This window comes from Brienomyrus brachyistius, chromosome 6 (genome assembly GCF_023856365.1).
Source record: "Brienomyrus brachyistius isolate T26 chromosome 6, BBRACH_0.4, whole genome shotgun sequence".
Taxonomy (NCBI): domain Eukaryota; kingdom Metazoa; phylum Chordata; class Actinopteri; order Osteoglossiformes; family Mormyridae; genus Brienomyrus; species Brienomyrus brachyistius.
In genome coordinates, this window is record NC_064538.1 from 16032764 (window position 1) to 16047739 (window position 14976).

A 14976-nucleotide genomic window follows, 5' to 3' on the forward strand; every position below is an offset into this window, starting at 1 on the left:
CAGCAAGTCTTCAACAGAGATTCCCCTGATATTTTGACTAAGTTTTATAAACATGGAGGGGGGATGTGTCCACTTGATTTTTTATTTATATATTTTTCCTCCGAACGGGGGGATGGGGTACCCATTGAGACAATAACGATGTTATGTTTGGAAAGGCATTTTACTTGGTTATGAGAAAGCAGTTTATTAAGCTGCTTGAGGGAGTCATGTCTGAACCATGTCTGCTTTTTTTTGCGGTTTTAATTTCATACAGGATTACACAATTAATGCCAGCTTTTTCTTTCTTTGTCTCCAGGGGTGGCACGGGGTGAAGTGATTAGCTGTGCCACCTCACACCTCTCGGACCGAGGTTCAAGTCTCCACCTGGGTTCTGTGTGTGGAGTCTGCATGTTCTCCCCGTGTCATCGTGGGGTTTCTTCTGGGTACTCCGGTTTCCCCCCACAGTCCAAAAACATGCCAAGGCTGATTGGAGTTACCAGATTGTCCATAGGTGTGCTTGTGTGAACGTGCCCTTCAGTGGGTTGGTACCCCATCCTGGGTTGCTCACTGCCTTGTGCTCATAGGCTCCCCCCTCAACCATGAATAGGACAAGCAGTTGCAGAAAATGAATGTTTGGACAATGTTGTCTTCTGTACTGCACATTGTGGTGTATATGTGCACACACACAAAATACAAAAAGGAAAATTTTTAAATTGTAAACTGTTAATTGGTTGACCTCTGACCTGTTTGGTAATTGACTGAAATGGGGTGATATAAGTTTTTTTTTTGCGCGCCAACAGTGCGGTAGACGAGGGTGCCGAGATGAGAGCACCAGTAGAGTTACCTGTGTAAGCTTATTGTAAACTAATAAAGGAACCTGTTGTTCGAACTTTGGCTCTGGGAATTAATTCTCATTTAGGCAAGTGCAAGACACAACAGAATATTGGCGACGAGAATGGGATTTCTTTTTTTGTTTGTTTTGTAGGCGCGACGGGTTGCTCCCGTTTATTTAACTAGGTAACTTTTTTTTGTATGTGCTTGCGGAACATAAAATAAGCGAAAGAATGGCATAATGGCACTATACAGCACTGATAGTGGGCTCCAATTTGAGGAGTCAGTCGAGACATTTGCTAACTACGCGGAACGTTTTCTGCAATTTTTGGACGCGAACCAGGACGACGGAGATCAGTATTTTTATCCGTAGTTGATCCAAAGGTTTTTGCCCTGCTAAAAGATTTAATTTCACCAATGACATTCGGTGAGGTCTCTCTCTCAGGACTGTTACAAGTGCTTAGAGATTTCTACACGCCAAAGAAAAATGTGCTGGCGGAGAGATTTGCGTTCAGGGATCGTCGGCAGCTGTCAGGCGAAACATTTGCGGACTACATTGCCAGTTTGAAGGGATTAGCAGCCACGTGTGAGTTTGGCGCAACTCAGGTAACTCTGAAAACATATACGGGTCAGTCGTTAGCCTTGTTGGGTAAGTTGATGATCGCTGTACAATGTGGTAGAGGTCCAGCGCTTATGGGCCGAGACTGGATTCGTGTGTTAAAAATGGACTGGTCAAAAGTTAACAAGGTAGACATTGCAGACCCTGTAGAGGCAGTGTGTGCTCAGCACCGAACAGTTTTCAGTGCTGAGTTGGGGCGCGAAATTGGGATCACAGCTACGTTGCGGGTGTCACCGGAGGCGAAACCAAAGTTCTGTAAAGCCAGGCCCGTACCGTATGCGTTACGGGAGGCCGTGGATAAGAAACTACTGGCATTAGTGCGGCACTGAGTAATTTCGCCGGTGCGGCATAGCGAGTGGGCAGCGCCGCTCGTATGCATTCCAAAGACAGATGGGTCAGTGCGCCTATGTGGGGATTACAAAGTGACGGTCAATCAGTGTAGGGTAGGTAGATGTGGACCAAAACCCCCTCCCAAAGGCTCAAGACTTGTTTTCTATGCTAGCGGGTGGGAAACATTTTACGATATTGGATTTGACGCAGGCTTATACTTAGCTGGAGTTGGATGAGAAAAGTAAGCCATTCCTCACCTGCTATTTTTCAGCGCACTATGGACGAGCTGCTGCAGGGGCTAAAGGGAGTGGTGTGTTACCTAGATGATATTTTGATTACGGGAAAATAGCGGAACATCTCGCGAACCTCAAGCGGGTGCTGCAGAGACTGGAAGAGTATGGACTCAGGTTGAATAAAGATAAGTGCGCGTTTTTTCAGGACAGCGTAACGTATCTGGGTCACGTGATCGACGCAAATAGAGTGCGTCCGATTAAAGAAAACACTACGGCAATTGAGAAGGCGCTGGTACCTAAGAACGTACATGAATTGCGATTGTTTTTAGCGATGCTAAATTATTTTATCAAATCTGTCTAGTGAGATTAAGGCCTGATCGGCCTTGGCAGAGGATCCACTTGGTTTTTACACAGAAAGGAAAACATAATTTCCTGGTTCTTATGGATAGTTACTCTCGTTGCCCAGAGGTTGTTATAATGAACAGCACAACAGCTGAGAGGACGGCGGAAGTCTTACTACTTGGGGTCTTCCATAGGAGCTTGTGTCCGACAATGGTCCTCAATTTGTATCTGCAATTTTTGAGACTTTCATGCTAAATAATGGTGTTAAACACATTAAAACGCCTCCATATCATCCTGCTTCTAACAGAGCAGCGGAGCAGTTGGTGCAAAATTTGAAAGTGGCTTTGGAAAAAGGAAAACGTCACATGACATTGCAGCACTGTGTGCATAATTTTCTGTTCTGCTATTGAAGTACGCCGCATTCAACGATGGGAAACTCCGGAAGAGTTATTTATTAGGAGACAATTTCAAACCAGGCTTACATTGGCGAATCCAAACTTTGCTGAAGGAATGCATCAGAAACAGGGCTCTATATCAGAAGGTTGTAAGGATGCCAAGACTCGCAGTAAATCCTTCCTGCCAAACCAAAAGGTGCTATTTTGTAACAAAGGGGGAGGGAGAAGTGTCAGGTGGGTACCTGGGTGTATGGTGAAGGAACTGGGTCTTGTCACATTTTTGGTAAAAATATATGGGAAACTACACAAGAGACATTGACCAGATCCTTGCTACTGAACTGGAACTGAGTAATGTGTCTGAGGGAATAGAAGGAACCTGGGCAGGTGAATCTGTGGGAACAGGAAATTCAAATGTCTGTTCCCGTGTCGCCCATTCTTGCGTGGAAATGCCTGTGAGCATTTCACGAACACCCGAGGTAAATGGACAGCAATAATCTGAGGGTGATGCCATCCCTCAGTGTCTGAAGAAGTTCGGAAGTCAAGTAGAACAGTTAGGCCTCCAGATAGATTAAATATGTGGGAAAAAAAGAAAATGCTGGTTTCAGATTTAAGGGGAGGAGTGTGGTGTATGTGTGCACACACACAAGATTAAAAAAAGGAAATTTTTAAATTGTAAACTGTTAATTGGTTGACCTCTGACCTGTTTGGTAATTGGCTGAAATGGGGTGATATAAGTTTTTTTTGTTTGTTTTTTTTGCCCGCCAACAGTGCGGTAGACTGGGGTGCCGTGAAGAGAGCACCAGTAGAGTTACCTCTGTTAGCGTATTGCGTTAGCGTATTAAGGAACCTGTTATTTAAACTTGGGCTCTGGGAATTAATTCTCTTTTAGGCAAGTGCAAGACACATTACAGGAAAAATTATCACCAAAGGTTATAAAAACATTTCTGGTTTATTGATTGATAAGAGGAACACCTTTTGGCGAAAGTGAAACAGGTATTTGCGCTGGACCTATAACATAGAGGGTATATGCGCTGGACCTATAACAGGCTTCTCTGTGAAGTCTGACAGTCTGTACTTGATGAACCTACCTGCTCACCAAAGATATTTGCAGTGAACCATTGTGTTACTGGCCTGCTTCCCCTTGCAGTTCAAAACACTGCATGGCCATTGCAGTCACACTGTATGCCCTTTCTTCCGAGCATTCTAGAGCTGGTCATGTCTTTCCCTCAGAGTTGATGTCAACATCTCATTCATTCATATAGAAAAAAATGCTACAAATTCATCATTCAATAAAAAAACAACATAGTTACAAATAAGGCAAAAACTCCAAAATCTCATTGATCTTGAAACATGTGGTCAATTACAGGCACTCCACAAAGCCACTGTGCGTAATTAAGACACAGAGAACAGCTTTGAGGTTGGACAAAAACTTTTATTATCAGCAACACTGTCTGTAGTCAGAAAGGGGCCTCAATTCCTCAAACCACAAATATCCACTCCGTGTTCTTACCATTTTATTATGAGAGGTATAAATAAATAATGGTTTAGTAGCCATAAACGGAGCTAGGAGTTAGAGGAAGCACACAGTTAAGCAAAATAAGCTGAGAGCAGGTGAGATGTGGGTGCCTTGATAGCAGACTCCCACCTCTGACAATGTCACGGTTAAACTCAAACAGCTGCCACCCACCCCAGATGGCGTCTGGATGGACGGAGAGCTGGGAAGGTGGCTCGGAAGGCGGGGGGCAGAGATGGGTGTTACAGTGGGAGGGGGTGAAAGTGCTTGCCGTGCTCGTGCCCTGAATCCTCCCATCAAGTCTCGAAGTACTTGTAGATCTGCGAGACGTACTGCATGACACTTTGCCAGTCTGGCCGGTCCGTGTGTAACATCTCACTGATGTCCTGCACAGGAAGACACAGAAATACACAGCAAAGCACCGATGTCATGTATTGGTTTATGAAAATAGTATTTATTTTTAAAATATATGTATTTTTCACAGTAAATTTAGGCACTCTACTTAGGTTAGCTGCATGTCTTTGGACTGCATGAAGCACACACATACACACACACATACACAGAAAGGATTCAAACCTCCAAGGTATAGTGCAACCCAGAACGACGGTGCTCTGGATGATTTTATGAACAGAGTTAAACCACTTTGCACTTAATTATCCAGATGCCGTTTTAATTGGCACTCGGAATATAAATGATCAAGCTACTTGTGAAATCAGAGGCTTGCATATAGTTCATTTATAATTTTAAGGGAGAATGACCATATTTATTCAGTGTTAAACAGTGTTTGTCTTCCCATCACACTTCACTATACAGAGCCAATCATTCTTCGCTTTAGATTGCCTCAGCTAACAGACGAGATAAAATGTGAAAGAAATCCAGGGCAGACTTCAGATGAATTCCAGCTTCCAGACTTCAGGGAAATCCCAGCATGTGATGTCCGGGCAGCCCCGAGGCCGTGTAAGGTGCATGTCTCTCTGCTTTCTGACTAGCCGTAGTGTGAATATGTGCTCTGTACGAGGCTCTCTTCCTGCTTGCCTTGGGCATTTGTGTCGTTAAGATGAACAGAATACTACCTGTCTTCTGTCTCCCACTGCAGACAAGTGAAATACCATCTGCCACATTTTTCTTTTTCTTTTTTTTTTTGGGGGGGGGGGGGGGATATTTATGTTGCTCCTGGACACTTCCCATCATCTTATGGAAAATCCTTCATGTTGAAGAGGCTGACATAGGCATGGATTTCGACATTGTATTGCTTGAAAACCATTCACATCTACATAAATATACGTAACCGCAAGAGTTTTTCAGCTAAACTGAGTAGACAGGGGTTTACATGCATTCAAAGTATATTTACAAAATATACTGTATGTGTGATGTATTGGTCAAGATTTAAACTTAATTGCAAAGGGAAGGAAGTGAATGACGTATAAATTTACTGGTTAATTAACTAAACTGAAGATGAAGGCTATATCTGGAACACTTTATTTTTTTTTTTGGTTAAACCCAAATCTGAAAGGAAGATTAATCCCCAGCCAGCGAGGTGTCATGACTCTTGCCTCCATAGGGTGACTCGTCACCACAGTGCATTGTGGGAACACCCCTGATCATCATGGGCTGTTCCAATCCATGGGATTGCTCGTCACCACCTGCCCATTTTGCCGATACCAAACTAGACAACCTCTCTCACCAAATGGAGTCTGATAAGTATTTGCACTAATTTCTTTATTGTTTAAATGTTCAGATCTTTTCCCCTAAAACTTTACTCTAAACATCGCTGTCTTTAAACGTAGTTCAACTGCAATGCGCCATATGATCTTTGTCATTTGCCAAAGCAAAGGCAGTACAACACAGTTGTGGAGCGGGGTGTGTCACAGCATCCGCCTGTGGTATCAGTGCGTGATCCACAGGGACTGTCACGTCACACATTAAGGATGACTCTCACGCAGCAGGGACACACAGAGTGTGCAGTCATAATGAGCGAGTTACACTCGCGAACTGGCGAGAGAAATGCAGCCACCTCATTATTAGGGTATGACTTCTGACCCCAGTCATTGTCTCACAGTGCTAAGGACCAGCTCATTTAAACCCTGAAATAAGATCACGGCTGGCGCTGTACCGCTAAATCAAAATCAGACGTGGGGTCATCACAGACTACTCTAGCTCTAATGCCCTGCGATTAGCAATGCCATTAGAAGTCCTCATTAACTTCCCTTTAATGGTAAAGTAAGGTGAAGTATGCGTAGTGTGAGGCAACCCAACAAACATTCAGCTGATTGCATGGATGTAACTTCGCATATAACCATCACAGGAAAATGATCATACAGGACAGATAAATGCTGTGTGAGTAAATAATGCCATGGTGCCCTGCACAGTAAATACTACAGATGCATTTGCTACTGTTTTTCCAAAATGTCCTACGTTTATAAAGTTATAGAAGTCAGAAGGCTAGTCTGTTGTGAAATGAAATTATATCAGGAACATGGAGGAGTGCAAATGGGGATATCACATGTGTACTTGCATACGAAACCCCACTGATGTGGAAAGAAGCACATTCTCACATGTACATGGAGTACTGATGTGGAAGGAAGCCGAGTCTCCCATGTACATGAAGTATCGCTGTGTGGGGACTCTCCTTCTCATAGAAAGTACACCATATTTACTTAGGTGTGAACATGGTGCAAACCTTCTGTCCCAATGTGGTATGTAGATGATTAATCATTTTATTCATGTTTATGGTCATAAAATGCGTCAGTTATCTGGAGGCGTGCAGCTGCAGTGCCATGGCATGGTTACCCATGGGTACCCAATCACAAAGGATAGGCCGGCAGCGGTGTCCACGTGGGACTCACAAGGGAGGGCTTGATGCCGACGCTCTCGGCCGCTTGGAAAGCCAGGGTCAGATTCCTGCTCTGTAGAAAAACAAACAGGTTGTCAGTACAGTGTGGAAAGTGCTATACACATCTGGGCAGCTCGTAATGCCGAGAGGCACCCAGGCCGCCAAAGAGCAACAAACGGATCCTCGGCAAATAAACTCCATGGTGAGCACGGTGTTCTTTGGGGAGACGTGATAATCCCGGCATCTGGAGCAAGGTGGCCGAGGCTGAAACACAGGCCAAGGCACGCACAACAGACAGTAGCCGCTGTGTATGCAAGCCTATGATGTGAGACATAAACATTTGTATCAAGCCCTCCCTTGTGAAACCATAGATTCACTGTCCAGGGAGGAAAAACGCATTTAGTATTGCAGAATTCTAGCCAGCACATAGATCCACATAACGGAACGTAATCGCTAGTACTGTAGTCTGAGTTACTAAACAAAGATTAAGCAAAATTAAATATCCAAGCCACTCTGCTCTGTCAGATTGGCAGGTTGTATGAGACTCACCATGCAGCAGTGTAACAGCATTAATGCATCTTTATTTACCATGATAATTTACCTAATATAACAAAGATGTGCCAAGTTTGCAATATATTAGTATAATTCAGTTTGTAATGGCCAGCCAACTGTGTCAAGGCACAAAGAAGGGTGATTCAATCACCCCACTATCAGGGACCTACTACAGACCTATTACTTACACATTTCTCATAAATGATGTATCAGGCCCAATGTCTGCATTAGCACTTATCAGTGACATAGGCAAACTCTTCGAGTTAAAGCAGAAATTACCTATGCAATTTGCCAAAAGAGATCACGTGAAACTCCTGAACTTGTTTCCATTATCAGAGAGATGAATAAATCTGCCGCCTTCTGTTGCTGAGACCTTCCTATGGCTCACTGAGCTTCCAGAACAGCATCTCCTTAATGCCCGTCTTGTTTACGGTCCCAGCCATAGAGCGGCATTCACAAGCAATGAATGACTGTGCACTATGCTGAGCAGACTCTTTGTGTGCGTAAAGCTCTACATTCAGCTCTCACGTTAAAACAATTACAGAAGAATTAATTATTAATCTTTCTATGTTAATATTGATGAACAATGAATAATGTTATTCAGTAGGTCATTAGTCCATGCATTCATCTTCCAGCCATGTATCCCGGTCAAGTTCACCTGGAGCCCATCCCAGGTAGCACAGGGCACAAGACTCACAAAAGCTGGGTAAATGCACCGCAGAGGGTGTGTGTGCAGGATGCCCCCCCCAGGCCCGTGGTGAGCACGCCGGCCCCCCTGTACCTTGTCCTGGCTGATGAGCTCCTGGTACGGGATGTGGGCTGGCAGGTAGGTGTGCAGGAGCGCGCAGAAGGCCAGTCCGTCACTCCAGCTGCTGCTGAAGTTGGTCACGTCGATGTTCTGGGACATGGGAGAAACACTCAGATTTAAGCCAGTGCATGCGCTCTCATTGGCTCACCTCTGCAGGCTGTCTGAGAGCTAGATCACATTTATGATTACGATTATAAGTCAATTATACAGAACATCCAATAATACTACACAATTATATATAATGTATAAAACCACAGGCAATGAGCATACATGTGTAATTATCTATCATATCTTATATACGCAGCGGCTTGGGATCGATGTTTATATGGTGCTGTTGGGAGCGGTGAGGGTGATGAATGAGCTGAAGGATGGGGGCGAACACCAGGGCTCCTCCACACGTAATAAACGAGCGAGTTAAAGGGCAGCAGACAGGCGTGATGGTACTGCTGCATCTCTGCTGCACATTACACCTTATGTGACACGAGTAATGGGATAAGAGGAACCGAAAAACGACCCGTCTGCTATCGATCAGAGCTAACAGGTCCTCAATCCGGCCGAAACGCCCTGTCAGCCTCCTCCCCCCACTTCCAGTCGGGATCCATGCCCGCTCACAGCATGAACAACACGGGCCCCGATTTCCACAGCCCAATTCTGCTCTTGACCCCCCCCCCCCCGACAACAGATAGTTACTGTATATTCATCTCCCTTTGCATATGATGTTGGGAAATACATGCATAAACGCAGAGTTACTGCTGACCACAGGATGATGTTTCCTCGGGGAATTATCGCTCTTTCAACAACTGTCTGTCACATATATTATTATCCAGGGAACACTGAGGTTTTCCAGAGTGCTGCTTCAAAGTACATGTGGTTAAATGATCACACAGGCATTTCAAAATGATGCATTTCTTCAAGCATTAATGATAAGACTATAAAATCTTAAATTCTTTAAAATTCCATGATTATTGTTACAGCGTGAAGTGATGATATGTGCCCGTCTCCCGTGCCCGCCTGCCCGGTATGAGGTCACGGTGAGCCTGGCGCCTGCCCTAGTAAGGGCAGGACAACAGGCAACTGGAGGGATTAGCAGTTTCCTACAGGGCACGTGCACAGACCACGGGTGTAAGCTCACCTAAAAGAAAGGCGCCGACTACAGAGGTGCACGGCCGTGCTGTGAGGTCACAGTACCGACAGTGTAACGTGGGAGGGACACGCAAACTTCACACATGCAGAGGTATGCTGCCAAATCACAGCACTAAAAATGTGACACGGGGAGGCCATGCCAACTCCAGAGGTGCCTGGCAGGCCTGGAAGGCACAGACGCTGATGCGCCACTTAGACTGGTCACAAGCTCTCTCTGTGATACCCTGGCAGAGTCAGGGCAGCCCTGATGGGCTTCAGACATGTGCTGTGAGCTTCCCAGCTCAGATGGGGGGGGGAGCCGCATCCTGCACGGTCCCATCTCCTGGGAGCTCTGTGAATATTAAAACAACAGCCGGGACGCCGAACAAGGCTCCCGAAATCAAAGGCAGCACCGAACGGCAGGAAATGTCTCTCCACACAAAGACAACACTGCTCATTCAAAGAAAGTAGAGAGAGGGAGAGAGGGACGTGGCATTTTCCACATTAATTTAGCTATTTTTAATGAATCTATTGGATTAGTAGGTTTTCAACATCTCTCCAACAACTGATATCTGTCCTATCTTTAAAGTTTAAATGCCCCTTTACTTCTTGACCACAAGAAATATTAATTGCATCCTAACCCACTATTTATACCCCAAAAGGTCCTAGCTCTGGAGGTGGTGAAAATGTTCTGGAAATCCAGCATACCCTGACAAACCTACATGAACATTAATGTTCCAAAAGCTTATCCAGCACATAGTGAGATACTAAGGGCCCTGAACCAGTTCCAGCCCACAGATGGCACGTGGCAGGGGACACACTGGACAGGATGCCAGTACTTCTCTGGGCACAGGGCAGGAGACACCCTAGATGCCAGTCCATCACAGACCACAGGGCAGGGGACACCCAGGATGGAATGCCAATCCATCACAGACCACAGGGCAGGGGACACCCTAGAGGGAATGCCAATCCATCACAGACCAAAGGCAGAGGACACCCTGGACTGGATTCCAGTCCATCACAAGGCACAGAGCAGGGGACACCCTGGATGGAATGCCAGTACATCACAAGGCACAGAGCAGGGGACACCCTGGATGGAATGCCAGTCGATCACAGACCACAGGGCAAGGGATACCCTGGATGGAATGCCAGTCGATCACAGACCACAGGGCAAGGGACAGCATGGATGTGATGCCAGTCCATCATAGGGCACAGGGTAGGGGACACCCTGGATGGAATCCCAGTCTATCACAGATCACAGGGCAGGGGACACCCTGGATGCGATGCCAGTCCATCATAGGGCACACACTATCATTGTTAGCTGCCCCTCACTTCTGCTGGAAGTAAGACAGCCGCAGACCTTAGCTGTAGAGGGTAATGGTTAGCGTGGAAAAATAGGTTATAACGACGCAAAAACAGAACGGGGGGCAGAAATTACAGCAGCTTAATTAACAACAGGCCAGTATATAATCCACCCTCTCCTGTTCAGTGCCCCCCAATAATCTGGCATCTCCTGTACCGCGGGTGGGAGGCTGACACCAACATCATCACCTCCCTGCCTCTCAAAAAGCATGAGAGGAACTTCACCAAGCAGTGGCAGAGAGACGGTTGGTGGGCCCACGGTCCCTGCCTGGCGTTGTGAGGGGCTGCAGCCTCCAAAGAGAGTGTGGGGGCCCCGTGATGAACCTCATCAGGCTGCATGAAGCCAACAGTCTTGGGCAGGATATGCTAAAAAGTATTTCATTACTGAATATACAGTCCTTAATATATTCAGCTTTGTATTCTGACTCAATACTCAAAATGTGTAACTTACTCTGAATACTTCTTGAATACTTTTCAAAAACTTTCAGAAATTGATGTATAGCCTAGTTCATAAGAATGATACACATATTTAAATTAAACTGTGAACTGAAAATGCACTTTAAACTCCACAAAACAGAAGCTCCGATTCATCAAAAACAAGGGAAACCAACTTTTTTTTTTTTTAGAAAATTATCATTAATGTAAGTTAAATATATGAAAAAGATAATATAGTAGCAACGAATTCCTTACATAAATGCTGAGTCGATATGAGTTTTAGACAGATTATGTCTAATTGAAAATTGAAAATATTTGGGTAAAGGTAAAAGAACACAAAAGCCCACTATAATATAAATATAAGTCTGTATGCTATTTTATTACATAGTTAGTGAGGCAAGAGAGTGTTTTGGTCATTTCACGTTTATATTCAAACTTATCAAAATTATCATTCAAAAAAATGTCTGGCTATGCATTTTTCACATAGCATGCTGATGTTTATGTCAACAAAATAATTCATTAAAATATGTTCTTCAAATGTAACTGCTACCGTTCACTGGACACAAGAGAACATATTTCTCTGTTATAGCGCAGTAACTGCTGATCAAAGTTGTTCAAAGTGTTCATTGCTCATGCGGCAGTGCATGGGAGTGACTAGGGGGCTGAATACTTTGATCCAGACAGGACTTTGGTAGCTGGTGAGCATAGCTGGCACCTCAGGTAAATGTTTTTGCCTTCGACGTCTGTTAATCTGAAATGGTAGAAATATCTCCAAGAGGCGAATGCGCCGAGCTCAGGCACGCTGGATACCACTTTGTTTTCGCAGACGCACACAGTAGGAGTGACACACTCTGGAGGAAAAGTGTTTGGTCAGAAACGGTAGTATAAAGGTATTCAAATTTCACAAAGCAACTATTCTTGAACAGCTCTATAAACATACCTTGAGCTGAATCCTGAATACTTACTTTTGTATTCTGAATACATAACGCCAGTACTTGTATTCCACTGCAACACAAACGCTCACATACTTCCCCTCTTTTTGGGGAGGCGGCTGATGTAGAGGATGTGAGTGTGACTCACTTAACGAGAGTGGGTGTTCAAACATCAGCAGAAGCGGGCACCGCCGCCGCGGACGGTGTGCACGGACGGAAAGTTATTCAGCAGTTTGGGGGGGGGGGGGCCCTCAGAGCGGCGTCCCCCATAACTACCACCCCCCCAAGTAGACGCCGCTCTGAGGGCCCTCCCCCCCCAAACTGCTGAATAACTTTCCCATCAGAAGGTCTCAACTGGGCAGGAGGTAATGGCTGTTTTCATGAGTGCACACTCACCATCTAATGACGACACAGGCACAGGCGACAGCCCTGCGTACCTCCCTGTCATGCTGGCATATCCCAGCTACGCTGCTCTGTTTGTGTTTCATCATGCTTATATACAGTATCTGCATTTCAAATAAACATTAGCCAGCCGACAAAGACATCATCTGTATTCTGCAAAGGTCGGGACAACCCTCTCACCCAATCATATCTCCTGCTATGCCCAGAAGCTGACATGTAGCACATCTCCAGTGGAGCCCTGGCTTCATGGTCACTTTGGCCTGGGAGAGAAACACTGATGACCGGATGCAGGTGTACTGTCCGTAGCTAGCTTCCTTAATGAGGCATCGCTGAATTTCAGCGCTTGGAAAGACTGACTGAGCCCCCTCCCGCCCCGATTGTGACCAACTTCTCCATGCTAGTGCAGCGGGACACTTGTTTTCCCAAGGACCGCTTTCCCACCATTCGCAGTAATGGAAGGCTGTCTTGCAGGAATGGGGGGGGGGCTGTGGTTTGAGGCAGACATCCTGCCCCCCCCACACTCTAGAACAGGCCCCATGGCATGTCCTTTCATGGCTTCCTCATCCTGCCGGGGTCCCCACTCCCGTCCACCACCGCGATTCTCTCCCAGACCCAGACAGCCAAACAAGCTGTGCAGGAAGTGTGCACACCGCAGCAGCAGCGGCGACTGATTTACCCCTTTGAGATTCATTGTACTGTTTTCTTTTACCCCTTTGATCTTGTGAAAAACATTGTTTTCAGTTATCTGCAGAAACTAGGCGGCCTGAACCGTGTGTGTCGAAGCCAGTGAGAAGCCCACAGACACCATGCTGCCGGAAAGCAGGGGGTAGGCAACCGATCTGAGGCTGATACAGTGGTTGGAAATCGGAAAGGTGCCATCGGCACATTGCTGTTTCGTCGTGTTTTGATTGCATCATTCTGCCACAGCGGTCGTGTATGAAGTTGGATTTTTTAAACAATGCAACGCCCCAGCTGCCTGATATTGACTGGTGGCCAGTGCGGTACCCAAGACTGCCGTTTGCTCATTTCCTGACTGGCTGGGTCATGCAAGTATGAAAGCGACAAGGGCTTTTCCTGAAAACCCACTATCACATCACGCCCTTGACCTTGACCTCCAGAGGAAGAGCATTAAGACCCCCTGTTTAATTCTTAACAAGTTATCATGTGATTATACGCATAAAAATCAGCTACAGGATGTTTGTTGTGTATCGTGGGCAACGGTGGCAATTCTGACGCTCTGACCCTTCAGGAACTGCTGATTCAACGTTAGAAATGGAATGCGGAGGATGGCTGAAGTTTATTTATGTTTCCGTTACATAACCAAATTTACAGGTGGATGTGGGAGGGGGGGGTCCCTGAAAGAGCAGCGTCCCCATTACCAGAGAAACCACATGTGTCTTGGCTGGTGACGGAATGGCGAAGTTTCTGTAATCTTGAGGAGAGGCCTGTAGCCCCCGGGAAGATCATTAGCTAACACGACTGATCTGGGCAGCCTGAATGGTGTTCCTCATGTCTTGCTGATTCCTGTTACCATGAAAAAAGGCAAATGCTCACAGATAGGGAGGTAACAGGATCGATTTCCATTTCAAACACATGCTTCATTATGCCTCTGTGAAAATGCCTTTACACCACAACTCAAATTTCCCCAGGGAGCTGAATGTCATATATGTACTTGAGCACTATACAGGATCTAATGGGCACGTCACTCCCCAAGGCGTCAGTACTCTGTAATGAAGGGAGTCATTTCAGCGCTCGGCTGCGTCACGAGGAATACATGTGCACACAGTCACATGGGTCATTTGATGGTAAAGCATGTCAGACGCTGACACATGTTAATGTGACGTACGGTCAGATAGCGCAAAATGACGGTGGGCGTAGGGGGCACCATGCATCTGAGACAGGGGTCAAATGGTGTGCACGGGTGACGTTTTCCGATATCAGAGCGTATTTTTTACATTGATCCACCCATCCAGCTTCAGCATCATGCTGTTTATCTAAAGGTCTCATTATGATGAAACAGCTGTATAATTAACAGCCCTGGAATGATCCCAATCCACCGGGGGGGGGTCTACTGAACTGATGAGTGGGATCTGAGCTGTCCGACATCCTGCTGAACTGTGGAATGTCAATATTCCTGCCGGGGGGGGGGGGGGATGTTTCCCTCAGAATATCAAGACTCACCTCATTTTCTTTTAGGAAAATCAAACCCACATCCCAGTTTCTCTCCTGGCATCAGGTCACTATACCAGCCAGCTCTGACTGTCAGTCACTGCCTGCATCCAGTTCCC

The 14976-nt window shown here is 45.9% G+C and overlaps 1 protein-coding gene across 5 annotated transcripts in view; it reads right to left on the reverse strand.

Moving 5' to 3' along the window:
- Positions 1–4140: 4140 nt before the first annotated feature.
- The window catches only part of specc1 (sperm antigen with calponin homology and coiled-coil domains 1), a 62839-nt gene continuing 52003 nt past the window's right edge, over positions 4141–14976 (reverse strand). For all 5 annotated transcript variants that reach the window (XM_049016784.1, XM_049016785.1, XM_049016782.1 and 2 more), the window contains 3 exons: positions 8409–8525; positions 7089–7148; positions 4141–4628 (listed from right to left, as the gene is read on the reverse strand). In XM_049016784.1, the coding sequence (XP_048872741.1) occupies positions 4539–4628; positions 7089–7148; positions 8409–8525 (267 nt within the window). In that variant the 3' untranslated portion in view covers positions 4141–4538. The remainder of the gene's footprint in view (positions 4629–7088; positions 7149–8408; positions 8526–14976) is intronic.